The sequence below is a fragment of the Vanellus vanellus genome, assembly GCF_965231255.1.
Source record: "Vanellus vanellus genome assembly, chromosome: 5".
Taxonomy (NCBI): Eukaryota; Metazoa; Chordata; class Aves; order Charadriiformes; family Charadriidae; genus Vanellus; species Vanellus vanellus.
This window is the reverse complement of record NC_138910.1, coordinates 76,310,134-76,335,832: the sequence shown is the minus strand read 5'-3', so window position 1 is coordinate 76,335,832 and position 25,699 is coordinate 76,310,134. Positions and strand designations below refer to the sequence as shown.

At 45.1% G+C, this 25,699-nt stretch overlaps 3 protein-coding genes across 3 annotated transcripts; 2 read left to right on the top strand and 1 right to left on the bottom strand.

The window, feature by feature from the left end:
* On the bottom strand, window positions 1-6,352 carry TCEANC2 (transcription elongation factor A N-terminal and central domain containing 2; the record flags this gene model as incomplete). Its single annotated transcript, XM_082484067.1, has 4 exons — window positions 1-1,244; window positions 3,096-3,289; window positions 4,646-4,858; window positions 6,247-6,352. 4 exons carry the CDS (start codon window positions 6,350-6,352, stop codon window positions 1,056-1,058), a joined length of 702 nt encoding a protein of 233 aa, XP_082340193.1. The 3' UTR covers window positions 1-1,055.
* Window positions 6,353-6,578: 226 nt separating this feature from the next.
* Window positions 6,579-16,732, top strand: TMEM59 (transmembrane protein 59; the record flags this gene model as incomplete). Its single annotated transcript, XM_082484184.1, has 8 exons — window positions 6,579-6,812; window positions 10,644-10,749; window positions 12,869-12,963; window positions 13,163-13,315; window positions 13,593-13,677; window positions 13,979-14,063; window positions 14,864-14,972; window positions 15,765-16,732. The coding sequence occupies 8 exons, from the start codon at window positions 6,579-6,581 to the stop codon at window positions 15,918-15,920; spliced, it is 1,023 nt and encodes a 340-aa protein (XP_082340310.1). The 3' UTR covers window positions 15,921-16,732.
* A 3,896-nt stretch (window positions 16,733-20,628) lies between these two features.
* Window positions 20,629-25,620, top strand: LDLRAD1 (low density lipoprotein receptor class A domain containing 1; the record flags this gene model as incomplete). Its single annotated transcript, XM_082483947.1, has 6 exons — window positions 20,629-20,649; window positions 21,057-21,111; window positions 22,653-22,772; window positions 23,888-24,025; window positions 24,543-24,671; window positions 25,475-25,620. The coding sequence occupies 6 exons, from the start codon at window positions 20,629-20,631 to the stop codon at window positions 25,618-25,620; spliced, it is 609 nt and encodes a 202-aa protein (XP_082340073.1).
* Between the last annotated feature and the right edge of the window lie 79 nt (window positions 25,621-25,699).

The following is a 25,699-nucleotide window of genomic DNA, read 5'->3' as shown; positions in this document are numbered from 1 at the left end:
AGAGAAACACTGTGCCTGTCACAGCTTTAATAGTAGTTTATGGAGAACAAGATGACTTGTGGCACTAAAGAAATCAGAGCAAATATGACAGGCAAGATTTCCAGTCTTTAATAACTAGAAGGAATTCAAGCAATAGTTTGTTGCCTAAATTTGTTCCCACAATCGTTCAGAACTATGTTCCTTTTGGAGGAAAAAAGCCTTTAAAAGGAGCATTTTGCTTAAAACATAGTTTTATTTAGAAAATTCATTTCATGGGGTTTTTTTTTCACATTACAGTAAGAACAAGCACCGCATTTAAATCATGAGTGAGGTATGGAAGTCTGAGTGAGCTGTTCATTAAACAGCAGAGGCATTAGATAGCACCTATACTCCAGGGCGTTTGCATTTTCACCCCAGGACTTTAGAATACACCCACAATTGCATGATGACTGAGCCTACGGACTGGTGGCTAGCAAGCTATTGAAACCCATTTTGCATCCAGCTCTGAAAGGCAGCAAAGAAAATCACCTGGCTCAGGTGAGATAGAAATCACCTGGCTCAGCAAAACAGCTAGCTCTTGCCACAGGCAGGGCCCAGCTGCAGCAGATGTGGCTGATTTAGGGTTAACTAGACTTTGCAGTTATCCACTAGGAATCTCCTCCCACAGACCAATGAATTCCCAGTATTTCCTACCAGAACAGCACAGAGGTGCTCCTTTATGTTATTCAGCTGATTACACCTGAAGATCCACATCAGGGATGGAGCTAAACTGAGGTATGACAAATAGGCAGAAGTGAGAAGCAGGTGAGTCAGCAAGGATGGTTTTGTAGCAGGAAAATATAAAGCAGACTAGAAGAAACTGTTCTTGCAACAAGCCCACATGGATTTCTACCAAGTCAGATTTACAGCACCATTTTCATCATTAGTAGTTCTTGTCTCCAGCAGCCTTGTTCATAGAGTGGTGCCAAGTGAGTCACACTGTCAGCACTTCTGCACTCCCCTCACGACAGAAAGGGCTCACAGTTCCACAGAGATGTAGGCACATGAAGTTCTCACTCAGGATCAAGCATGACACCTCACTTTTTGTGGCTCTGTACAAATGCGCGGACAGTGAGCGTGCCAGTCTTCACTTCTGCTCGGATTTCAGGTTTGTGCTTTAATGAGAAGACAAGAGCTCGCACCATTCTGCGATATGGTGCGCTAATGAGACGGGAAGAGAGATGAAAAGCTTCTCGCTCAATATTTTCAGCCAGTGGGTGATCAATCTGAAAACAGCAAAGTATAAAATTAGATCTTTACATTTAATAAGGAGACCAACTGATTGAAATTGGGAGTTTGGTGCTTCTCAGTGTTTCTTCATTAATCAGCTTAGATTCAAGGAAATCTACTTCCCATCACAAGTGTAACAGGAAGAGCAATTTAATTCCACCCCAGCAATTAAGGAACCAGGCAATGTGGTCAGTAGCAGGGAAGATATCCACATCTCCAGCTGGGTGGTAGTACTTTGCCATCACAACAGGAAACTAATCTGCAACTAGCTTTGGGTATCAAGCTCAATTGCAATTATAAGCGATATTGTACTGTCTCCATAAAGCTCACTTTTGATCTTGCTGATATAAGGTACCTTGGATACTATTTTAAACTTGATTCCAACAGCAACTCTAAGACATGCCAAACACTTGGCAACTCTGCCTGGTGCTATAAAGGGAAATGTGGGCTCTCTGTGTGTAGAAGGAGGTGTAATTAAGAATGCAAAAAGGGATTTGCTAAACGTTAATTATGTAGTTATTCCTTCAATATATGCCAAAACCTGTAATTTAGCCCAGCTTAGAAAAAAAAAAAAATCCCCCACCCATCAAGAAATGGTTTTAATTTCACTTCTGTCTTTTGTGATGGGGAATCTCCCATGCTTTGCATATGGGAGATTCCAGTATGCCAAGCAGTATTCGTCCAAGTCCTTTGCCCACTCTGTTTTTGCTACTCATTGCTAAATTGCCCCTCTGTTGGACAGCATTAGAAGCCCCTTGGATCCACTCAGCCCCACCTTCCCTTCTGCTTTTTGTCAGCCTCTCAGGTGTCCCTGCTCCCCATTTGCCAGACCTCTGTGGCTCCTCTGCCAATATATGCTGTTTACCTGCTGCTGTAAGCTCCACTTGCACATACGGCGGTAGCTGCAAGGTAGAAGTGTATTTTTCCTTGCCGTGCTTTCAGGCAAGTCCTGGTCAGAGGCAATTCTGTTTTACTCAATACGACTTGTTTTAGGGTGGTACTGTAGCCTTTATGTCCCATAGGTTCAGACTTTTAGTAAAGTCTTATCACCACGCATAGATGTGCTTTCCAAGAACTAAGCCTGACCCAGTGGCCTGGCAAAGGTGAGCTCCCACCTTTCTGAGGCGTTCCCACAGCAAACTATCCTTTTGTGCTGCCTCAGTCCAGATGGACTGGAAGTTGGAGAGGTTGTTCTCATAGCTAGCAAACACATAGCTTTGAAACTCTTGAGTGCTTATCGCTTGACTTGCCATTTAAAGGATAATTAATGAATAAATTAAAAAGGATAATTATTATGGCATTTCATAGACCAAGCAAACTAGTCATTAAGCCTTACAGCAAAACCCTGTTCATTTACTTAAAGATACCTGAGGGATCTGGTATTTATCACCACTTTATATACTGTCAACCTTGCCTCTCTGTTTTTGCAATAGATTTAAATTTACAAATGTTTAATTACTTAAATATGAAACAACCAAAAGGTCCTAGTGTTGCTTTCACAGCTGTTAAGCAGTAGGAAAAACTTTATGTTCTAATAACTTCCTCCTTCTGTTGTATAGCCCAACTGCAGTAGACACGCAACTATTCTGTTGGCTGGTTATGTAAATGAGAGCAAATACACCTCACTTACAGTTAGCGCGGTTACTTGGTTAACAACCTTGAAAACAAAGCTACTTATAAATAGGGACGCACAGTAAATCACTGAAAATAGGAACAGATCATCTGGTCTTGTCCCCACTTTGCAGGCAGGAGCAGCTTTACAGTAGCTATGGCTGATAAAGGTTTGTTTAACTTGTTCCTACAAGAAGTAATTCTTTGAGCCAAAGACAAATGGATCTGAACGCTACCTCTAGATCCAGGGCTTCACAAAGCAGCTTCCGCGCATTCTTTCTGAAAGCCTCGGTCTTGGGATCGCTCCTGACCTCTATTGAGGGCTTGTTTGAATGGTCTTTGATGAAAGTTCGCCACTCAGTGTAAATATCTTTGGCGAGGCTGGCCACATCGTGATCTGAATGTTTCCGCATCTTATTCACTGTGTGACCTGGAAAACAGTAACGGTTCCTTCAGGTTTGGTAGGCGAACAAACTAGAATGGACACCAGTCAAATCGCATCGGTGCTAAAGCAGCCACAGACATTTTAAATTCAGGAAGTGTCACCAAAACAACCAGAGCATTGATACAAATACAAATATATAATTACTAGGAATTAAGCCCAAAGTTCTCACTTCTTGACTTCTGCAGTGATTTTTTGCCTGAGTGACTAGCAAGGAATTGACCAATACATATGAAAATTACCTTCCCAATTCACCAAGGTATAGAGCGACAGGTAATACAGGGCTACATTAATTTTCTACACAGATACTAGATCTGGTGAAAGCTTGCAAGATTAGCCTACAAAGAATATTGATTTTAAACTGAAAACCCCTTTAAGGAAACAGATGTTGCTGGTGACGGCTATAGCATTTTAACACACAAACACCACTCCAAGCAGAATCTTTCCAATCCACGAGGCCTGCCAGTGCAAAAGAGGCTTTCCTCTGAGAGGAGACAAAAGGGACCTTCTTCCAGCGGGATATTTGTCTGTGACCACTAGCGTTGTTGGCCAGGAGATGTCACTGTTAGGCTTCGGTGGCTCTTCCAGCACAGCCATGTCAAAGCAGGCTCCGGGAAAAAAATCATGGGAAAAGCCTGAATAAGCTGAACATAGCAAATAAAATGAAAACTCAGAAGTAAGGGGAAAGGAGGAACTTGCATCTCCTTTTCTAAGACAAGGGAGGCTCTTTGGATGGAGATCCAGCTGCTCCAATGACAAACAAAGGCCAGCACCGCTGTCTCTCATGCCAGGATCCTCTTCATAGACAGGAAAGGCAGGGACCATGTGGTCTCACATTATCCCTCCCCTAGGTCCTATGGAAAAGAGCCAGCCATCGGGATGTATCATTGGCACGGAGCTGCCCGTCTGCTGGGGATTTCTCAGCATGAGGACACAGTAAGCAGTTCTGGGACAATCTGAGGAGAATTTCTCACACGTTCAGAGCATTCAGCCAGGTCAAATAGATGAGCCGCGCCTCAGATGGCAAGAGAGCACTCTGCCATGCCCCTGACAGACAGCAGGAGAAGGAACAAAACACCCAGGTGCCCAAGAAGAGCTCTTCAAAAGTTTGACCACAGAAGGGCTGATGCAGTATTTGGCAATAAGCAAGCAATCTGGGAGGAATTAGAGGATGGCTGACTTTTTCAGTACAAGCTCTGAAAACTGCAGGCTGGATATCAACAATTTTTTACTGGCAGCTACACTCGTTTCTTAAAAAGCTTGCAAGCTAGTCTCTTTTGTACTGACAAGCCAAGCAGACACAAGACAGTCTAATATTCACAGTCCAGTTCAGGTAAGATGTACCTATTTTTGTTGAAATTAACACTTCCTTGGAAGGTATTTTCTTCTTCAGCTCCTCCAAAGCTTCAATCAGATTCTCTTTCGGTTGCCCAGGAAGCTCAAGCATAGATTTCCATCGTTTTATGTCTTCCACAACCACAACCCTCTGGAAAATAGAAAAGCCATTAGGAAAGCAGAATATTCTTATTATAAATAAGGACACTGGCTTCATCTTGGCTAATGGGGATGTTATCAACACATGAATTATTGATTATGGTATGAAGCAGAGCTCAGAATACATGATGGCCTGGAATGATGGGTACTTGCTTGAGATTAGCAGCCTACTGCTAATCAAGACTGAAGTAATGAGAAAGCAAAGCGAGATCCTTCACCTTGGTCTGCCAAACTTTGGGCACGTAACAGCAAACGTCTGCTAGAAGAGAAGTGTTTTGAATTTAATGAGTCCATTGTATAGATGTCTCTTTCTAGAAAAAGGGATTAAGAAGGAGGCAGCTAATTATCTTTAGCAGTCTGGCAGAATCTGAATCCTGCTCAGATTGGCTTTAAATTTAAAATAATGCCTGCAGGGAGAGAAACAAAGCATTAAGGAACATGAACACAAACTCAAGTACACTGGATATTTGCAGTGTTTTTCACCCAGCTTTTGCCACAGATCTTGACGGAATGGGTTACAAACAGTGCAAGTTTCATCTTTCAGATGTGAGGCATCTTACAAAGAGTCAGCAGTGGTCAGACAGCTGGGGTGCTCTATACACCTGTCTTTTGCTTTCTACCTTACATTATTAAGCACTTTGGTGCAGCAAATGTTTTCCTGTTGTGTTTCCACAAACAGGTGGCAAAGAGGGGTTCAGGTCTTACACAAGTCTCTCATAGGACCACCACGCGACTGACTGAAGGGGTCTCCTTGCCGGGAAGAGAAATGAGCCAGCTGGCAATATTGAAGCTGGTGCTGTCACCTGGCTGTGCTTGAATTGTGTGCCCAGCCTGACCCTACACCAGTCCAAACGGGCAGGAAGGAGCCAAGTTATAAACCGTCTCGGTTTAGGAAACCCCTTTCAATGCAGTAGAGCTCTCTGCACCTTTCTAACTTCTCTTCCCTGTTCTGTGAGGATGCCACCTCGACACTGCAAAGATTTCAGTGAAGAACTGGAACCACAGGTGAATCCCTAGGTGGGCACAGAGCAAGTGCTGGCAAGGCGTGCTGGGATTAATACCTTCCCCATCTTCCCTGATCATAAAGTACGTCAGTTTGGGATGAATTTACACGACGTTCCTCCCGCTGTCACCCCACGCTGCTCGGCTCCATGCAGAGGCAGAATGGCGGTCTGCCGAAGGCCTGACACCCCTTCTTCTGTCCGAGGCGCCTCAGGGCCAGCCTGGCTCCTCCCGGGGTGCTCCCACCAACCTCGCACATAGCCCCTGGGGAACGGCGCGGACCTGCCCCAGTGCAAGACCGGGGGAAGGCCTCACCCCGTGCCCTCGAAGGCAGCAGTCCCGGCAGCAGCAGCCGGTGCCGCGGGGTGCAGATCGCTCCCCCCCCCCCCAGGCCCGGGAGGCCGGGGCGAGCCGTGCTACCCCTTCCTCCCCCTCCCAGCGCCGGTGACCTGCCTTGAGGGACTCGAGGGTGGCCTGCCGGTAGGCGCGGGGGGCCGGCGCGGCCCGGCGGGGGCTCTCCGGGCAGCGGGCCCTGCGCACCACGAACCGGTCCATCCTCCCGCCCCACTGCCCGCCCTCCCTCCCGGAAGCAGCTGCCCCGCCCTTTTTGCCGTGTAGTTCCCACCGGAAGTGACGCCCTGCGGGGTGGCTGGGGCTGCCTCGCGGAACGGACTACACCTCCCGGCAGGCACCGCGCGGAGGAGGAGGAAGAGAGGGTCTTAATCTCGCGAGAGTGCGCCGGCGCTCGCTCCTGTCAGCGGGGGCCTACGGGAGGAGGAAGATGGCGGCGCGGCGGGGCGGCCTCCTCTGCCTGCCTCTCGCCCTGGCGCTCCTGGCGGGCGGCGGCAGCAGCAGCAGCAGCAGCAGCAGCAGCAGCAGCAGCAGTACTATCAGCGCTCGGGCGGCCGGGCCTTTGCCCGCCGCCTCGTCCGAGGCCTTTGACTCCGTGCTGGGTAACACGGCGTCGTGTCACCGCGCCTGCCAGCTGACCTACTCCCTGCACACCTACCCCAAGGTACGGGCGGGCCCTGCCTCACGGCTCCCCGAGGCGGCGGCGGGGCGGGCACCTCGCCGGTTTCGGTCCTTCTACCCCCCCCCCTCCACCCGGGAGCCGTGCGGAGGGGCTGGCGGGCGGCGCGGCCCCGGCCTTCCCGTCCTCTGGCCTGTCGCTTGCCTCACTTCTCTCCTCAGCCCCTTCTTGTGCTCTAGAGTGACAGGACGCCGCCGGGATTTTCTCGGACAGGAGCCCTTGTCGAGGCATATCCCCGTGCATGTTTTCTCAAGCGGTGCTGGACGTGTCTTTAAGCGAACATAAACGTGAAGGAAGCTGATGCTCGCCGTGCGGTCAGCAGCCTGCTGCTGTCCTGTGGCGTTTCACATCTGGCTTAGATTTTCCTCCCCTCAAAGCAGGGAATGCAGTGGCTTCTCTAAAGATAGATGCTTCATTTTGAAAATAGATGGTTAGGCTGCAGCTTGCCAAAGAAACGCTGCACTCAGAGTATAGCTTTGTGGTGGCTTGGGGGGGTTTGCTCTTTTTTTCCTCCTGTTCCTAAAGAGGCAGCTGTGTTTTACTTAGGCTACCCCATATTTTGGGGGACTAAAACAGTGCTGTGCCCATGACAGGCCAAAGATCCCGAGTCAGGGCGCTAGTGTGACACTTGGATATTGAATGATGAAGCATAAATGATGATAAATGAGTGCCTTGTCAGAACCTTCAACCTGTGTTATGATTCACTTGCATGGAATTTCTTTCATGTCATGATTAAATATTGAAATAGTATCTAATGTGAATCTAATTTCATAAGCGAGACCATGCTGTTGGTTCAATGCTTTTTAAACCTTTAACTACTTGTTTGAATTTGGAAAATCTGTTATCAAAAATCTCATCTTTCCTGATTTTTTGTTGGCTATTTACTTCATTATCAGCTGCAGCTATGTAGCAGGTTGAACTCTAAATGATGGGAGCTCTTACCCCGTCTTTGAGATTTCACACGAGGGCAGTGGACAAATGGATGGGGTGACAAGATTAGGTAATAGGGCTTTGTCTGTTTCCTGCAAAACTTAGATTGGATTTTGTGACTCTAGCTGATACTAGTATTCCGGTAGCAGGAAGTAACAGAGAGTTGAGTGGAATACAAGTAAACATACATCTCTACTTATGGCATGTTTTGGTGCCTTTGTGTGATAGTAGCAAGAAGAAATAACTAAACCTGAGAAATTTGGACTAAACATTACGCTAATATATTTCCATGCTGTTTTGGCACACTGCTCTTGTTTCTATTAAAGGACTCTTTCAATTTCAGGGAAAGCTGATAGTTCTGTGATTTTTACTGTACTTTTGAATTCTTTGTTGTGTGGTGTTGGAGCTGTCAAATAATACACCCATCTCTTTCTTTACATTTCGTCTTTGTTCCGTTTGTCACAAAACTACCAGTTCAAATAAAGGAAATTGTTTTAGTTGTCAGTGGAAAGACAAGCTTCATTGAGACTTCCGTGAAAAACTGCCACAGAAATCTGTCTGCTAAAGCTAATTCTGTCTGGATATCAAATTGCAAACGTGTTTTCTGCAACAGCGTGACTGTCTTAGCTACGTTCAGTGTTGTTAGAGTTGAGTTTTAATTTACATTCACAGTTTTCTACTTTTGTGCCTTTAAAGCATGTAAACTTGTGCTCTCAGAGGCAAACAATGCCCAGTTCATTTACAATAGGTTATAGAGAAGGTGTGGTAAGTTTGGTTTTTGTTAAGTTAATTCAGAGTCCATTTTCCAGCTGTATAGCAACTGGCTGCAGTCATTTGAGTGGTTATGTGCTTAGTGGTTTTGATGGATCTGATTCAGAACAGGGTGTGATAATAAGTAGGAGAGCTCACATAATAGAGGTTGTCTTTAGTTCTGCATCGTGTGGAGAGCACTGTATGTGGAAAGTGCACATCCATCCCTTTGGTATTGTGAACAGAAGAAATACCAGGTGTAGATTTTTCTGTATTTGCGTAATTTTAATAGTTGCAGCAAGGAATCATAGAATCATAGAATGGTTTGGGTTGGAAGGGACCTTAAAGATCATATGGTTCCAATCCCCTGCCATGGGGAGGGACACAGAATCACAGAATAGTCAGGGTTGGAAGGGACCTCTGGAGATCATCTAGTCCAACCCCCATCTAGTCCAACACCTCCCACTAGACCAGGTTACTCAAAGCCCCATCCAATCTGGCCTTGAACACCTCCAGGTATGGGGCATCCACAGCTTCTCTGAGCAGCCTGTTCCAGTGTCTGACCACTCTGACAGTAATAATATCTAATCTAAATCTATTCTCCTTCTATTTAAAATCATTACCACTCATCCTGTCACTCCACTCCTTGATAAGGACTCCCTCCCCAGCTCTCCTGTAGGCCCCCTTTAGGTACTGGAAGGCTGCTGTAAAGTCTCCCCGGAGCCTTCTCTTCTCCAGGCTGAACAACCCCAACTCTCTCAGCCTGTCCTCACAGCAGAGATGCTCCGCTCCAGCCCACTGATAATCTTCGTGACCCTCCTCTGGACCTGATACGGCAGGTCCATGTCCTTCTTATGTTGGGGGCTCCAGAGCTGGATGCAGTACTCCAGGTGGGGTCTCACCAGAGTGGAGTAGAGGGGCAGAATCACCTCCCTCGCCTTGCTGGGCATGCATCTTTGGATGCAGCCCAGGATGCTGTTGCCTTTCTGGGCTGCGAACGCACATTGCTGGGTCATGTTGAGCTTCTCATCAACCAACACCCCCAAGTCCTTCTCCTCAGGACTGCTCTCCACCCAGTCTGTATTTGTGCTTGGGATTGCCCCAACCCAGATGTAGGACCTTGCACTTGGCCTTGTTGAACATCATGAGGTTGGCATGGGCCCACCTCTCAAGCCTGTCCAGGTCCCTCTGGATGGCATCCCTTCCCTCCAGCGTGTCGACTACTCCACACAGCTTGGTGTCATCGGCAAATTGCTGAGGGTGCACTCCGTCCCACTGTCCATGTCACCAACAAAGATGTTAAATAGCACAGGTCCCAACACCGGCTCCTGAGGAATGCCACTTGTCACTGTCTCCACTTGGACATTGAGCCATTGACTACAGCTCTTTGAGTGCAACCATCCAGCCAGTTCCTTATCCACCAAGTGGTCTGTCCATCAAATCCGTGTCTCTCCAATTTAGAGCAAGCAGTTTTCTGCTTCAGTTCAATATAATAAATAAAAATATGTGTTCATGGAACTGGTTTGGCAAGTTACCAGTACCCTGGTTAACTGCTTCAGTACATTGGAAGATAACCTCTTCTTTTGACAATTCAGATGTAGTTTTGATTAGAGTCTGGTTGATATGTTGTAATACACTGTCAAATTTAGTCTTTTTTTTTTTTTTTTTTGTCCTTTCCTGTTGGGTTCTACTGTTTAAGTTCTGAGATGGAAGACTATCTATTTTCTGTAGGGTTAAATGTCAGTAAATCTTTTACAGCCATATCTCTTATTTTTAAAAGCAACGCTTTTTTAAAAAAATGCAGTGCAACTTTGCTTGTGAATTGTAAGACTGGAATTACAGAATAGAATTTGCTGTTTCAGGTCTGCCCTACCACAGAATGAGGAGGTCTGTTTGAAATAAATCAATAGGGTTACTGTGTTGTAACTCATGCTACAGTGTTAAAGAGCTGTAGCTTGGTTTTATTTCAGATGGTCCAGGGTGTCACCTTTAGCTGGCTTCTAGGTCTAGTGGAGGGAAGGAGGATGGTGCTCTGGTGGGTGGCTTTTTATAGCACTTAAAAAAAAAAAAATTGTTTGTTTTCTGACAATTTATTCTTGAATGGAGGGATACAAGCCTTTTCTTGTGCCTTCCCAGGAAGAGGAACTGTATGCGTGCCAGCGAGGCTGCAGACTGTTTTCCATTTGTCAGTTTGTGGACGATGGCATTGATTTGAATCGAACCAAACTGGAATGCGACTCTGGTAAGACTTCAGTACTCCTTCAACATCCTGTAGTGTGGAGACATAACAGAGGGGAGAGCAGGAATGTCAGAAAGGATGGTGTTAAATTGGTGGGATTACTTCAGTTGCTTTCTGGTTTTCTTTAACAACTTCTTAAAGTTTGTGTACAGGATATCGTGGAATGATTACTAAAAATGATCAATAATACAGTCTTAGGGAAAGGTTGTCAATTTTCTGTGAGTATCTCCTTACCTGATTCTTAGAGTTGCTATTTTTCTGAATGTCTTAAGTGTCATCAGTCTCTGTAAATAAATTAGAAATACCTCATTTTACTATAAACAGTTTGTCATAGAAGACACAAAATGGCTGGGGAAAAAATCCAGTTAAATTAACACTTTTCTTTAATAATTCCATGCGACAATCAGTGCTATTTACAATTCCTGACAAACTTGTGTATAAAAGTGAATTGTTCAGAGAGAGTAAGAACACAGATCTTAACATGCTGTCTGCCTTGTAACTTGTGGTCTAGGCTACATCCTTACAGCTAAACTCTTGGGAATGAGGTACGCATCGTGTTAGAAATAGGCCATTAAAAACTTGTGACTTATTCTCTCAGATTATCTGTGTTAGAGCAGAAATTTCACAGTGAAGATGAAATATCTGTACCATAGGCGAATTTATACTGGTTTTGGAATTGTATAGGACTTTCATCCAATGATACTGAGACAGCTGATTCACAGTTTTATTTGGAGATTAGGTGAGATGTAGCCACCCAAAGCAGGAAAGGTAGGAGCTCTCCGTCTTTATTTTCAATACAATTAAGCACCAAGCCGGCACTCCAAGGAGGCTTTTATCCTCTCAGTAGCTCATAAAAAACAAGAGGGCTAGTGGCTAGCTCTGAGACCTGGTGAAAGGTAGGCAAGTGGAAAGCCTGACATGCAAAGATGCTAATGTGATACAAAACTGCATTAAATACTCTAGAAACGGGCTAATGCTCTAGTCTGTCATACACTGTGTATAGCTGTGATACAGCATGTCAGTCTGGTTGTCAAACCACACATGAAAGAGTGCCATAAAAAAAGAGTAATGTAGCAATAGACCACATGTAGAGGTAATTGAACAGTTGCTTACTTTCTGGTTTAACTCCTTCCTGAGGCTGTTGTCTTTTGCTGGCTTATGTTCTGTAATCTGTTACACTAGTTGGTGCCCTGACTAAGTATTCTGTGCTTGGCAAGATATGTCTTGGCTGATCTGCTCAATTCTGTCTACTGGTGCTTCTTTCTGCCTACAAGCACTAGTCTGGTGGCAGTTTTACCATAGAATTGCTGTTCAGGTGCTATGAGCTGCATACTCAAATGTTTAGCTGCTGATGCCATGCCGTTCTTGGCCTTTATGATGGTCCATTTGTTCCTGTGGAAAACTGGGAGAGCTACTGTCCTCTGTGTTGCTACTTGGTTTGAGTCTTTAGTTCAGGTAGCAGTGCAACATTGTCCACCTAAGCTTTAGTGTTTTGGGGAGAGCTATGCCCATGTATTGTCTGCCCAGTATCTCCATGGGCACAATAATCTAAATTATTGTCTCTGAATAATTTAGATTTCTTGGTCTTTATGGTCTCTAGTGAACCATTAATAGCAGCTTTCTGTAAAACAAAAAGTTGGCTTCATTTTTAATTTAAAAAAGTAATTCCATAATACTTTCAATGCAGTTTCTGTACTCCTCACACTAGTGGAAAAATGCTCCTTTGGTTTTCCTGTGATACCATGACTTCTGCTGTCACCTCTAAGGGATTTAATGGACTGATGGTCCTTCTATTCTTTTTAGGATTTCAAGTCTGCTCTCTGAGGTAAAAAATCATGTTTTACGTGTTACATAGAGGAAAAACTATAGTGGTAGTGGGCTGATCAATGAAAACTTGCATCCCTGAGTTTGTCCAGGGTAACATTGCTGATCGGTTGCTCTGATTGCATTTAGATTTCAACTACCTCATCTGTCTTTGGAGTGATTGCCATATCTTTCCCTGCAAATGGGATTGTCGATCTTTTAACTGCTGCTTTGTTTCTGATGCAACTTATACTGAAAATTTTTTTCTTAACTAAAATGCAGAGTTTATCTTCTCATTTGGGGAACTTCTTCCTTGCAGCCTGTACTGAAGCATACTCCCAATCTGATGAACAATATGCTTGCCATCTCGGATGCCAGAACCAATTGCCATTTGCTGAGTTAAGGCAAGAGCAAGTAAGTAGATGACATGTTTTTCAAATACCACCTACTTGTTTTCTGTTCAGCGTGTCTTCTCTTTTTTAAATTTCTTCAAATGGAAGATAAATCTTCGTAAGGACTGGAATCTAGACAAGGGGCAAGGGGTGAGCAGGAACATGACTTCTGTCCTTTTCACATAAAACAAATGGAAAACCAGTTAACGTTGTGCTTGCAGTTAATGTCCCTGATGCCGAGAATTCATCTTCTCTTTCCTCTGACGCTGGTGAGATCATTCTGGAGTGACATGATGGATTCTGCTCAGAGCTTCATAACGTCCTCTTGGACTTTCTACCTTCAAGCAGATGATGGCAAAATTGTCATATTCCAGGTGCTTGCCTTTTTTGTTGAGATTAAGGCAACTAAGTGTTCTGGCTGCTAAATGTTTAACTCTGCTCCTTCCAGTCACAGAAAGGACTATGGAGCACTATCAGAAATGTTTGTTTTGCTGGTATTTCACTGCCTTAAGGACAGTTGGGGGGGGAAATCAAACTTGGATGAACGCTGCACGTCTTAAGATTAACTTCTGTATTAGTTCTGAAAATGTCAATGATCAAGATCAGTGGAAGCCTGCTAGCAGGATCTCCTAACTCCTTTTTTTGTTTTAGTCAAAGCCAGAAGTACAGTATGTTCCACAGCTTGATCAGGAAACTGGAGATACAAGAGGATCCTTGTCGCTGAGTAAAACAGCCTGTAAGTTGTTCTTTGTGCTTTAGAAGAGCGAATGCAAATGTTCCCTATCATGAGTTGCAGGTGGCACATGAAAGCAAATTGTTAGAAAGCTAAAATATAATTGTGTTTGCCATGTAGACTGCACTATGCACACTTAGCAAAGTCTGTGGTAGAAACCAAGCTCTGCTGGAAATAGAAACATGCACATTAGGGCCATTTTAAAAGCTTCTTTTTATGCGCTCTATAAACAAACTGTGTGGCGTTTGGGCCTTCTCTTCCTTTTATTGCCTTCCTGACTGCTGTTTCTGCTGTTGTATTTCAGCAGACCTACGTCCAGGAAGTTCACAGACATACAGAGGACTTTTTGAAGAGCGAGAAAATGACAGCTTTTTCAAGTGTCTTTCCATGTATGTATATCCCAGAATGTCCATACCTAGTAAGGAGTATAGTGGCCTTTCCTGTGTGTGTATGGTGGCGCTGTTGTAAGATCTCAAAGTACTACAAGTCTGTTGGGTTCAGGATGCATAGCAGTTAAAATTGCCTGTCTGACTGTTTGTGATTGCTGCTTTTCTGTGCTGGCCCCTTGTTATTTGCAGGTTATTCTGCCAACTTTGATTCTCTTTTCCGTTTCAGTTGAACATGATACTGATAATTTCCTACACTGTTTTTTGAGTCTGTTCTGTGAACTGTTTAAGCAATACTGTCTTTTGCCTGTTCTTTAGCTCTGGATATGTTTCAGGGCAAAGCACTTGTTTTTTATTTTGTTTTGGGACTGTCTGATGTGAAAGACACAGTTGTGTCTCGTTTCCAGGCTGAAAATGACCAGTATATCTTTATTGAAGCTTTGCTGAAGATCAGCATGTTGGTTCTTCTTTCCCTTACTCTGATTACTTTCTCCTTAAAAGTTTACACACGAAGGACCAGTGAATTGCATTCCAACTGTGTAACAGAAAAATCGGTTTTCAAAATTGTAAGTGAGAGGATGCTTAGGGCCAAATAAACACAATCCAGAAAGTCTTTTGTGTCTTTCAAGTGAGATACTAAATAGGCATTAGAGTACCCAGGAGTCTGAAGTGGGCTATGAAGCTGGAAGAGCTAGAGGCTAATGAATTGGCAAGAAATGCAGTCAAAATTGAGCCAAACGTTTTAGAAGGTCCATTGTCTTGTATTCAGTACATGAAATCTAGTAACATTCTTTTCATTTCAGAAATTCCAGTTGGATTTTAACCACTACCCTCGTCCTGTCAGTCTTGGTGCTGCTTTGGATTTGTTGCGCAACTGTAGCTACAGCTGTAGAGCAATATGTTCCATCTGAGGTAACTATTTTATAATTTAGAATATTTTGAATTTATTCATTATATTACTGTTCACTATATTACAGCTGTCTAGAGACTAAGAAACGTTTGGGGGGAGGTTCAACTAGAAAGAGTGAGGCATTTGTGTTTTTTTCTTTATTAATTTTGTAGATGAGGTTAGCAAACCAATTTTGTTATTTAAACGTTCATTTTATAGCTGAACAATTCTTGCTCATTCCTGTGGCTGATAGGTGCTCTGAGCCTTACTCAGGCAACCCAAATGTGATGTCTTTTGGTTTGTAGTGCTCTCCTCTTGACAATCTTCAGATTACTCTTAACAAATGGAGGCTGCTACTAGTTTCTTTGGGTATAAAGCTGTTCTGAGGGTTAGTTAGATAGTGTAGGTGGAACCCAGTATGGGTTTAATCCAGGAGGATCAGTAGTGAGAACAGAAGTGACAGCATATTTTTGGTGAGCACAGAGAGCCTGATCAGAGAGGAACTGGCTGAACTAGCACCTCTAGTGCCCAGAGAGATCCCCCCACTTCTGAAATAAGTGAGTCTTGCAGTATTTGCAAACTAAAGGAGCTGTTACACAAGTACTGTATCTGCTGTTGTTCTGGCAGATTTAACAGGTTTCTTTTGGACTCAAATCTAGTTCCAGCCATGAATTTCAGATGTTACAGAAAGTCTGGGTTCACTTGTGTTGAAGGGCTGCAACCATCAGAACCAGGAATGTAGTTGCATAATGAAATGTGTTTTATTTGCAGTATGGAGAGTCTTTGTCTTAAAGTAAATTGTTTATGTATTTCAGAAGCTGAGCATCTATGGAGATTTGGAATACATGAATGAACAAAAACTGAACAGATACCCCTCCTCTGCACTTGTTGTGGTCAGATGCAAGACTGAGGAACATGAAGAAGCAGGACCTCTTCCTACAAAAGTCAATCTGGCTCAATCAGCCATTTAAATAAGTCTCCATTGGATCCAATAGACTAATTCTTACAGAGCTAGCAACTCCTGATTGTTTGTGGTGGTTCTTCAGACAAGAAGCTTAGCAGCCAGTCTTTAAATGCAAATAAAGTTACAGAATCAACAATGTCATGGGATTTCGTTTTCAACTAGTAGTGAAGATTCAGACATCTTGAATTTATGTTTGCTTCCAGACATAATCACTTTTCACTGGTGTTTGCTACATGTCTTTTTGCTTACAAAAGCTGTAAGCGTGCTTTCCATACTTCTGCCATGACACTTTCAAAGTTATTTGTGTGTTCTAGGATGTAATGTGTACATTCAGAGTTAGCTTTGTAAAGGTATAAGAAATTTTAAGTAGGCAGCAGATGCCTTTTTAGTGTTGCACTTTCTGTTGTAGTTAAGAGAAAATATTATAAAATTATCTGCTGAATTTTTGTACTTGTTAATGTCCATGCACAAACAACCCTGTTTCCAAAAATAAAAATATATTTTTTTCTACAGTGTGGCAAAATACAAGATGGAAAGCATTTGTGAGGTACTCTAGGCTAGAACTCAGTTTGTGAAAGATGGAAACTTTGTTAAAACTTATGGACATATCCCTTCACGCACAGAACATAACACAATCAATTATTTTGTCAGACTTCAGCCTTTAAGTCTTAAATTGCTTGTAAAGTTAGCGCCTGTGTTTTCTGAGGAAATTCTACTTTCTGTTCTTGATTAACTATTCTAGTCTTGTAACTTCATTTACAGAAACAAGTTGATTCCTGAGAAATGAGAACAGACAAATAAAATTGACTGTATAGAAAATGTTGACTATATAAGTTTTTTGCTATGGTTAATTATTGACCACAACATATTCAGTATGAAAGCCTGTCTGTGGCATCCTCTTGTGGGCAATATGACCCGATTTTGCTGTGTGATTCACTAACGCAACAGCAACTACCAATGTCACTCATATTTCTAATATATTTTTTTGCGGTTCTTTGAGGAGATTACGATATGCTGGTTCCCATAGCATTGGCAAGCGGGGGGTGTATGTAATTTTTTTTAAGGTACCTGTAAGTGTTTGAAAGCTGGCTAGAATGCACGATCTCCAGCTCTTTGTTGTATTTTGTTGATTATACAAAACTGCCTTGAAGATTTAAGAAAAAAACAAAAAAAAAAAACCAAAACACCTGTTCGGGTTTTGGATTCTGGAGGATACAGTGATGTGCTCCCTCACTGTTAAAACTGGGTCAATAGTCATTCCTAATTTGTCTAACGCTGAGGGTTGTGTAACTGCAGGTGAGGGAGCCTTGCGGGGCCCGTTAAGCAGGAATGTGCATCACATGGCCCACGCAGTTTTTCTGTCAATGAAGTTGAAGAGCATTAAGCGAGGTTTGTTTTAAGCAGGCTTGTAGCAAAGTGCAGAAATTGCAATGTGAAGTCTTAAATTAATGGTACCTCTTCCTGCTAAATTATTCTGTGGGACAACGTGGTAGCCCAGAAATTTGGGTGCCGGTGGCCATTGACAGGTACTTTTGTGTGTAGGTGGCATTAGTGCAAAGGTCTCAATGAGCGTGACTATGGTGAAAATCGATGGTGTGATGTTTTTGGAACACCGTTCACTAGCAGGGACAGGAAATCCCTGTGTCTGCAGCAGTGATTCAGTCGAGACGTGCGTTTCCGCTCATGTAGCGCAAACGTTGGTATACAGCCCTGTTTCGGTGCAGGGTGCCAGTGTTCCGCTTTGAGCGGTACCAAATGCAATGTGTGCAACGGCTGTTCAGAAATTACTTTATAAATATGAGCTCTGCGTCAGTGATTATTGCCTGTCGTCTTAGCACTACGTTGTTCGGGATTGCCTTTCCAGAAGAGACTTTAGCAGTCCCAGTTTTTCTAACTGGGTAACTATCATGGAAACGTTTTTAAGTCTGTTAAAATGTTTTCCTTTGCTGTTACATGTGGTTGCAGAGGGAGTGTTAGAGCTTCACGAAAACCTGGCTATTTGCCTGTTTGAAATGTGTACAGTACCGCCTCTGTAATGTTGATGACTTGATTTCACAAAACTTTCTCTTCCAAAACGTTTTGACTTTATTGCTTACGTTCCTAGGTTTGAGCTACACAGACAGCTTCTGCTTTCATTTGGCTCTGTATCTGCCTACAACAAAGGGAGAAAACTCAACAGAAGTTTTACGTGTTTTGTCTTTTGTTCGCTGTTTAATGACATTCCAGCTAAGTAATCTGTGCGGTGAAGCCAGCGATTCCGTAACGTGCTGTTAGGTCACAGGATACGCTGTGCCTGCGGCAATCTGTCACTTGGCACTACTGTTTCCGGAGCGAGCCAGAGTCTGAAGGATTTGGTAACTGTTGTACTTGCAAGCTCTTGTCAAAGTATCTTCCCTCAGTAAAATCAGATACTAGCTAGGCTGCAGTAATTGAACTGTTTCTCAAGATTTCTAATGTAAATGGAGTATTTAAGCCATTTTGGCATTTGACTTTGCAAAATGGCTTGTCTTACTAGTTTTTTTTTGTTTTTTTTTTAACTGTTTGACTTCCTGACATCTTCATTTTCAGCAGCTGCAACTTAGGTTTGATCTCTGCCGAAGACCAGTGTTTAAATGAAGGGCCTTAAATTATTGAAACTGCAGGAGGAAAGCGTTTTCTATTCTCTTTAGGCATGTGTTCAACTGAACTCGTATCAGATTTTAAGTGGAGTCACCTCGACACAAATGAGATAACCCTCTCAAGTGTGTGCAGTTCACCGCTGGCAGAAATAACCATGGTACGTTTGGGAGGGGGTTGGCGGGTTTTTTAGGTGCTAGAATTATCCAGTACAACAGGAGACTATTGTTATCTTAATCTGCGTTCCCTCTTCAGCTTCTCTGATCTTTGGCAAAGATTTTATCTTTTTTGTTGTTGTTTTTTTTTCTTATTTTACTTCAGCAGGGCTTGCTGGTGTTTGTTACCTCTTTCTCATGAACTCGTTTTTCTGCACTAGCGGCCTTTGATGTGGAGTAACCGTTCTAAAACCCAACTGCCTGGTTGGCTACGGCTGAGCTTTGGTAATGTTGGCAGAGGAAACGGATGGTGGTAGATGTCAGGTCTTATGGACATTTGCCTCTAAGAGCGGGTTTACTCCACACCTTAAACATTTCCATCGTGGATTGTTTCGTGGGGTACGGATAGCTGGCCCGCTTGACCTGGCTCTGACATGGGCCTCTTTGCAGACTCACAGTCACCTAATGAGCTTTTTTGAAGGCTCAAAATAGTCCTTCTGCATCAAGTCCAGTTAAACTTAAACTTCCTCTTTACAGAGAAACAGATCCCAAATTTAAGATACGCAGGTTTTACCCCTTAGTCTGTCACTCTTCCCTGTTGCAGCAGGTGCCCACACTTGCGGGCTCTTCGCTACTTGGGGTTTGGTGTTTTCACCCCAAATTCCCCTCAGAACAGGAGAACTTTCTAACACCAAGTTTACCAGTGATGTATTCCTGCGAGAAGCTCCGGCTTTGGACAAAGGGGTGTTGCCATGCCAAAGGAGAAGCTCCTAGAGACTGTATTTAAATGTGGCTGGTCTGTGAACAGGCGAGTGCAGGATTGGCAGATGCTGTTGTCAAGAAGCGTATATTAACTCAACATTGATGTAACTGAGAGTGAGGTGTATGTGTGGGGATGGAGAGAGAAGTAACCATAATTATTCTTCCACGTCAGGCATTATTTGGTGCATTGACTCAATTTGAAGCAACTGTCTCGGGGCCAACTTACAGGCAATATAGCTGCCAGCTTCTCCTCCGAAGGCCTGGTAAGCTAGTTTCGCTAGTGCTTGGAGACGAATCGTGATCTGTGAGGTGGCAACAATTTGGAGGCACCCGAGTGCTGTAGACCCTCCTGCAAGCAAGAAGAACATGGGCTTCTCAAAGACTTTATGCCAGTGCTTTTTCTCCTCCCTGCCCCCGTGGCAAAGCTGCCCACTCATGACTTCTTAACCTTGAAGCTGCAAAACTGCGCTCTGCGAGTGCTGTGCTGAGCTACAGCCAGTTTAGAAGGCTGCAATCTATTTGTAAGTTCATGTTAGCTACAGGCTGAGCTGCGAAGACTTACTGCGGGCCTGGAAAGTCAAATACACAAGTGAAAGAGAGGACCCTGGAGGATTTGCTATGCCTGTGCTCGTTGCCCAAGCAGGGAAGCTGTTCCAGATGGTTGTATCCTGCACAGCTCCCATGAGATCTCATCATCTCGCAGGAGTCTGGGCTGATGCTGCTATGAGGTCAGTGTGACAGTATTGTCTTGGGAAGGAGGTGAGGAGAAAGGAGACTTGTGTGAAGACGATCAGACTCTTCCCTCAAGATTTCATCATGAAGAGGGGTTCTCCCTGACTGGCACCAGCACTTGGCGTCAGCTGGAGGTGGGCGTCCATCTTCTGAATGGGGTTCTCTGCATCCCAAATCTCCGTGTCCTCTGTGATTTTCCTAATGTTGTGAAATCAAGATGGAGCCAGGAGGAAGGAGAAGCAAACCAGAAATGCCACTTCCAACCGGAGCTGGAGCCATGGGCTCGGCGTTGCCTTCCCCATCCTCTCCTGCTCGCGTGCCTGGGCAGCAGCACGCTCCTTGCCCTCCTACCTCTGTTGGGTGTTGTATCCTGGTAACATCACTCCTGTTAGATGCAGAAAACTCCAGGCAGTCCTTTGAGCTTCTGTGAGGGCTGTAGCTCTGGCAAGCATGAACAAAACTCACCCCCAGGTACAGTCCTTCTCTTTGGAAAAATCTTACGTGCGATTGTTTCCTAAAGTACGCGTGTTCTCGATAGCGTTGTTTGTCTGACCTCTTTATCGCCGGTTTCTGTGAGATTTCGAGTTGTTTCTACTTAATCTAATTTGACACAAGAGGCAAGTATAGATATGAAGTGCTGGGCTTGCGTTAGTGTTTGTTTTACAAACGGGTAGCTGAGATTCAAAAGGTGATCTGATTGATCGCTTTGTGAATTAAATCTGGGCCACGTTTCCACCGAGGCAATTTTTGCTTGTATGTAAAAATAAAGGAATACATTATATATTCCTGGGTAAGACAGCGCAAGAACTAGAAGGGCATACCTTGCGTGGTTACTGTGTGCTGCTTCTGTAAACGGCCTTTTATTCCTTTCCTTCTAGAGAAATGGTGGTGTAGCTGCTTTTGATTCAGCAAAGTCCTCCTCTGAAGAAAGAGGTAACAAATAAAATGCAGAGCTTAACGTTTTTATTATTAAAGTATAAGTCAATTGAAACTATCTATGTAATGTAAAATACAACCAGTATTTATGGTCTGTTGAGACTGCTTTTATTTTTTTTTCCCTTTCTGTGTAGTGAAACATCCAGACTATAAAGTTAATAAACTTAAGCTGTTCTGCATTGGCCTGGAGTTGGCAGTCTTATGGTAGAGCAGCACGGTAGATAATCCTTGTCTGTCACAGCAAAGCTCATCAAGAACTTGCTAAAGGCTTTCTATATGTTTTTAATAGCCAAACTTCACAAATTGTGGCCATTTTAAGAAGAAGGTGAGATCAAACAGAATCAGTAGCAAACCTGTAGATCAGGTTGCAGCATTTCATCACTGCCGTTAATTTATACTCATGTCTGTTTGCAGCTGTTGTGCTTTCTGGTCAAAGGTGGTGTCTTGTAGACACGGACATGCTGTAATTCACCACTTTTTTTTTAAGCTGGAATGTTCAGCGTTTGATTCCCCCTCAAGCGTGACGGAGGGGGTGGTTACTGCTGCCGGGATCCCTTTGCCGTTGAGCAAAGGCGGTGCCTTCACTTGCATTTGTACAACACAACAGCTAAGTAAATATGCAGCACAGCTACGACAAGTTCTAACTTTTCAACCGGAGCTCTTTAAGCTCAGAAGCGCGAAAATCCAATTACATGTGCAGGGTTGTCTTAAGTGACCGGTTACGTGTTTCTCAGATGATCACATTAATTTTTTTTTTCCTTTTGGTCTGGAAATACAGAGGAAAATATGCTGTTTGTTTAGAGACAAAGCGCTGGTGCTGCAGAGAGCTGAGCTGAGCTGATCAGCGTTGCTCTTGCGTGCGTGGCTCTCGTGCTGCAATGACTGCAGATTTGGCATTTAGCTTCCAGATTTGGTTTGATTTACATACGTGACTTTCTGAAAGTTGGAATCCCTGGAAAGTCACTGCCCTCTGTACCCTGGAGATGCCTTTGTAGAGGGAAAGGGCTACTCTTCAGCCAGCTCTCACTAATTTGAGCTGATAATTCCACCTCGTTCTGTGGGAGTGTTAAAGTCCTGCTTGGGACAGAAAGCCCAAAACACTATAAAGTGAAATTTTTACCTCTTGGGGAGTTTTGCCGTGGGCTCTGGGAGGGCACATTTCCCAGACTTGTGTTTCAGCTGCTCCCACCGTGAAAAGGGCATTTCTGTCCCATGAAGTTGGGCCTTTTCCACCCTTCTGCATCTGAGTGTGTTGAGTGAGCTCTGATGGAAATGCGTCCTTTGTGCCATTAGGTCCCAGCGCTCCACAACGGCATCACGGGCTCTTCCACATTGCAAACAGCGAAATTCCCTACAAGGAGGTTTTTAACATCATCATTCGGCCACCAACTCAACTATCAACCCCTAAACCCCAGCAGCCCCCCGACAGTCCTGCATGTAGAACCCTTGAAACATCACCCTCGTGGCTGTGTGCCGTTCCCCTCCGAACACCCCCACCCTTCCCCAGCCCCTCACCTCTCACTATTGCCTCCCGACAGACTGCTGCCATCCCCGCAGCTGCACCTGGAGACGCGTCTGCATCTCTGCCATGGCACTGCTTGTCCTCATGGCCGCCGTGGGCTTGGCAGTGGCTCTGGGACTCCTGCTACGTGTGCCAGGTTGGTGTCCTGAGGGTCGTTATTTTTTCGGTAAGGGAGGCAGAAACTGGCGTTGCATGAGAAGAGTCTTCATGTCCATCACCATGTGTGACGTGGTGCTTCCTGGCGCAGACCAGGAGGAAGGAAAGGGACTACCAGCCTTTCCTTGGCACTGGTGTCCAGCTCCATGGGGCTGTGGTAACTCTGGGTGGTACAGTCATGCTTCAGATTACTGGTATCATCTTCAGCACTTGGGTCACAACAACCCCGTGCAGCGCTACAGGACTGGGGAGGAGTGGCTGGAAAGATGCCTGGTGGAAATGGACCTGGGGGTGCTGGTTGACAGCAAGCTGAACATGAGCCAGCAGTGTGCCCAGGTGGCCAAGAAGGCCAACGGCATCCTGGCCTGTATCAGAAATAGTGTGGCCAGCAGGACTGGGGCAGTGATCATCCCCTGTACTCGGCACTGGTGAGGCCCCACCTTGAATACTGTGTCCAGTGTTGGGCCCCTCACTACAAGAAAGACACTGAGGTGTTGGAGCGTGTCCAGAGATGGGCAATGGAGCTGGTGAGGGGTCTGGAGAATAAATCTTATGAGGAGCAGCTGAGGGGACAGGGGTTGCTAGCCTGGAGAAAAGTAGGCTGAAGGGGAGACCTTATTGCTACCTGAAAGGAGGTTGTAGCGAGGTGGGGGTTGGTCTCTTCTCGCTAGTAACAAGTGGTAGGACAAGAGGAAATGGCCTCAAGTTGCTCCAGGGGAGGTTTAGATTGGATATCAGGAAAAATTTCTTTACTGAAAGGGTTATCAAACATTGGAACTGGCTGCCCAGGGAAGTGGTGGAGTCACAATCCGTGGAGGTATTTAAAAGACAGGTAGATATGGTGCTAAGGGAGATGGTTTAGTGGTAACTTGGCAGTGCTGGGTTAATGGTTGGACTCAATGATCTTAAAGGTCTTTTCCAACCTAAATGATTCTATGATTGTATGACTGCCATGAACCTACCAGAGATTAATCCTGGCCCCTGGTTATTTCCAGAACAACAATAAATTTCAGAAATCCCCCTTTCTTTCCCCTTGATCTGTTCTTCATACCATGAAAACATTGGATAATAAAGTATTTCCGGCTTTCCCTCCAGTGAATCGCTTCTGTGCAGCCTCCAATAACCGCACAGGCTTCTTGTGTGACGACAGAGCGACCTGCGTCCCAGCCAGCCAGGTCTGTGACAGAGTCAGCAACTGCAGGAACAGAGAGGATGAGCAGGAGGAACTCTGTGGTGAGTGGTTTTGTTGTGACCGTTCTCCCCGCACTGGTCTTCCTATTGTGAAACAGAGCAGCTGCTGTCCCTCTCATCCTGCTCCGCGCTTCTGACTGCGTATGTGAGCAGATGAGCCTGGTAGATCCTTTGTAGGGCACATGCTGAGAGGTGGTATTGCCCAAAACCCAGCGGGAGTGCCAGAAATCAAAGACTCCAAGCTCCTCTGATCTTCCTAGGGTTTTTTTAAACCATGATGCAGTTTTCCTCCATTGGTTAAGCTGTATGCCTACACAGATGATTTATTGTCCAGTTACCCTGGAAAAAGCCTCACTAAAGCAGAAGCCCGGGGCACCCAGGCTCTGCTTCTGGCTCAGCCACGAGCATACCTTTCCCTCTCCAAACGCAGCTTCCCCATCTGCAGCAGCGTTGGACCAACCCACCCGCCACGACAGCAGCCTCTGGTAGCCGCCATCCCCATTTTAGCTGGTGCACCTGTGCCCGGTGGAGTTAAGCACGTGTGTGTCCAACCTTGCAGGTGACGTGCCCCACAGCCTTCCAGGACACCTGGTTTTCCGCTGCAGTAACCCCACGTTCTGGGTATATGCCGATCAGAGGTGTAACGGGATGAATGACTGCGGAGACTGCTCTGACGAGATGGGGAGCTGTAAGTCTCTCTTCGGGCTACCGTTGGGCAAAAGGTCTTTGCTGATGAAAAGGATTGAAATAGGTTGTACAGGTGTGGTGCTCGCTGATGCTGCTGGAAATGCCGGGAGGCTGGCATCCACTGCTAAAACACAAAATAGCTGGCATAGGATGTGAGTATGAACCATACGGGCTCCCTCCCATCAGCTGCCAAGGGCTCCGTGTCAAAGCCTGGTGGCAACCATGAAGGGAAAGGCTCCATGCTTGCTCCCAGCCCCAAAAGTTGTTCCTCCTCTGTGGTTTGCTGAGTACGGAGCAGTTTTGTTGGGATGTGTAGCCATAGGCAGTGGCAATCATTCAAACTGGCCTTTGTTTGTTGGTCAGGAGATGGGGACATCTCTGAGCCAGGGGGACTGAATGTGCCTCAGCAGCTTCAAAGCCATCTAGATCCTTCTCTCACCAAAATGAGCAGCAGGTTTGTCCCTAAGTCACCCCTCTGGTTTTGAACCTCAGGCAAGACCTGCCTATATCAGCATCTTTCTCTAGAGTAGCTTGCTAAACAAATAAATAAATAAATTACGGCTACTTGTTCCTCCCAGCATGGCATACTTGCTAGGAAGGTCATAGCAATGTCATGCTCTGTGGTTGTCTCCCACAAGGAGCATCAAGCAAGTGTCCTCTTTGGTGGGTTTGCAGGTACAGGCTCATTACCAGTGGCTTTGCAGTAGCTGCCAGGGGTAAAAGGGTAGATACCCAATGTAAGAAAGGAGAGAAGGGATCACTGCAGCAGAAGCATTCCTGTTCCCTGTTTTCCGTCCCTCCCAGCGGCTGCCTGCCCCCCGTGCGGGTCGGAGTGGTGGAGCTGCAGCCCTGTGCTCTACGAGTACTGCTCCTGCATCCCCAGGAGGCTGTGCCAGGACGGCATCCAGCACTGCCACAGCTGGTCCGATGAGTTTATCTGCAGACCGTGAAGTCTTGGCACCCAGCAGCACTGGAGACTGCTGGGTGCTTCCTGCATTGTCATCTTTAAGCCGTGGTGTCCTCCTGCTC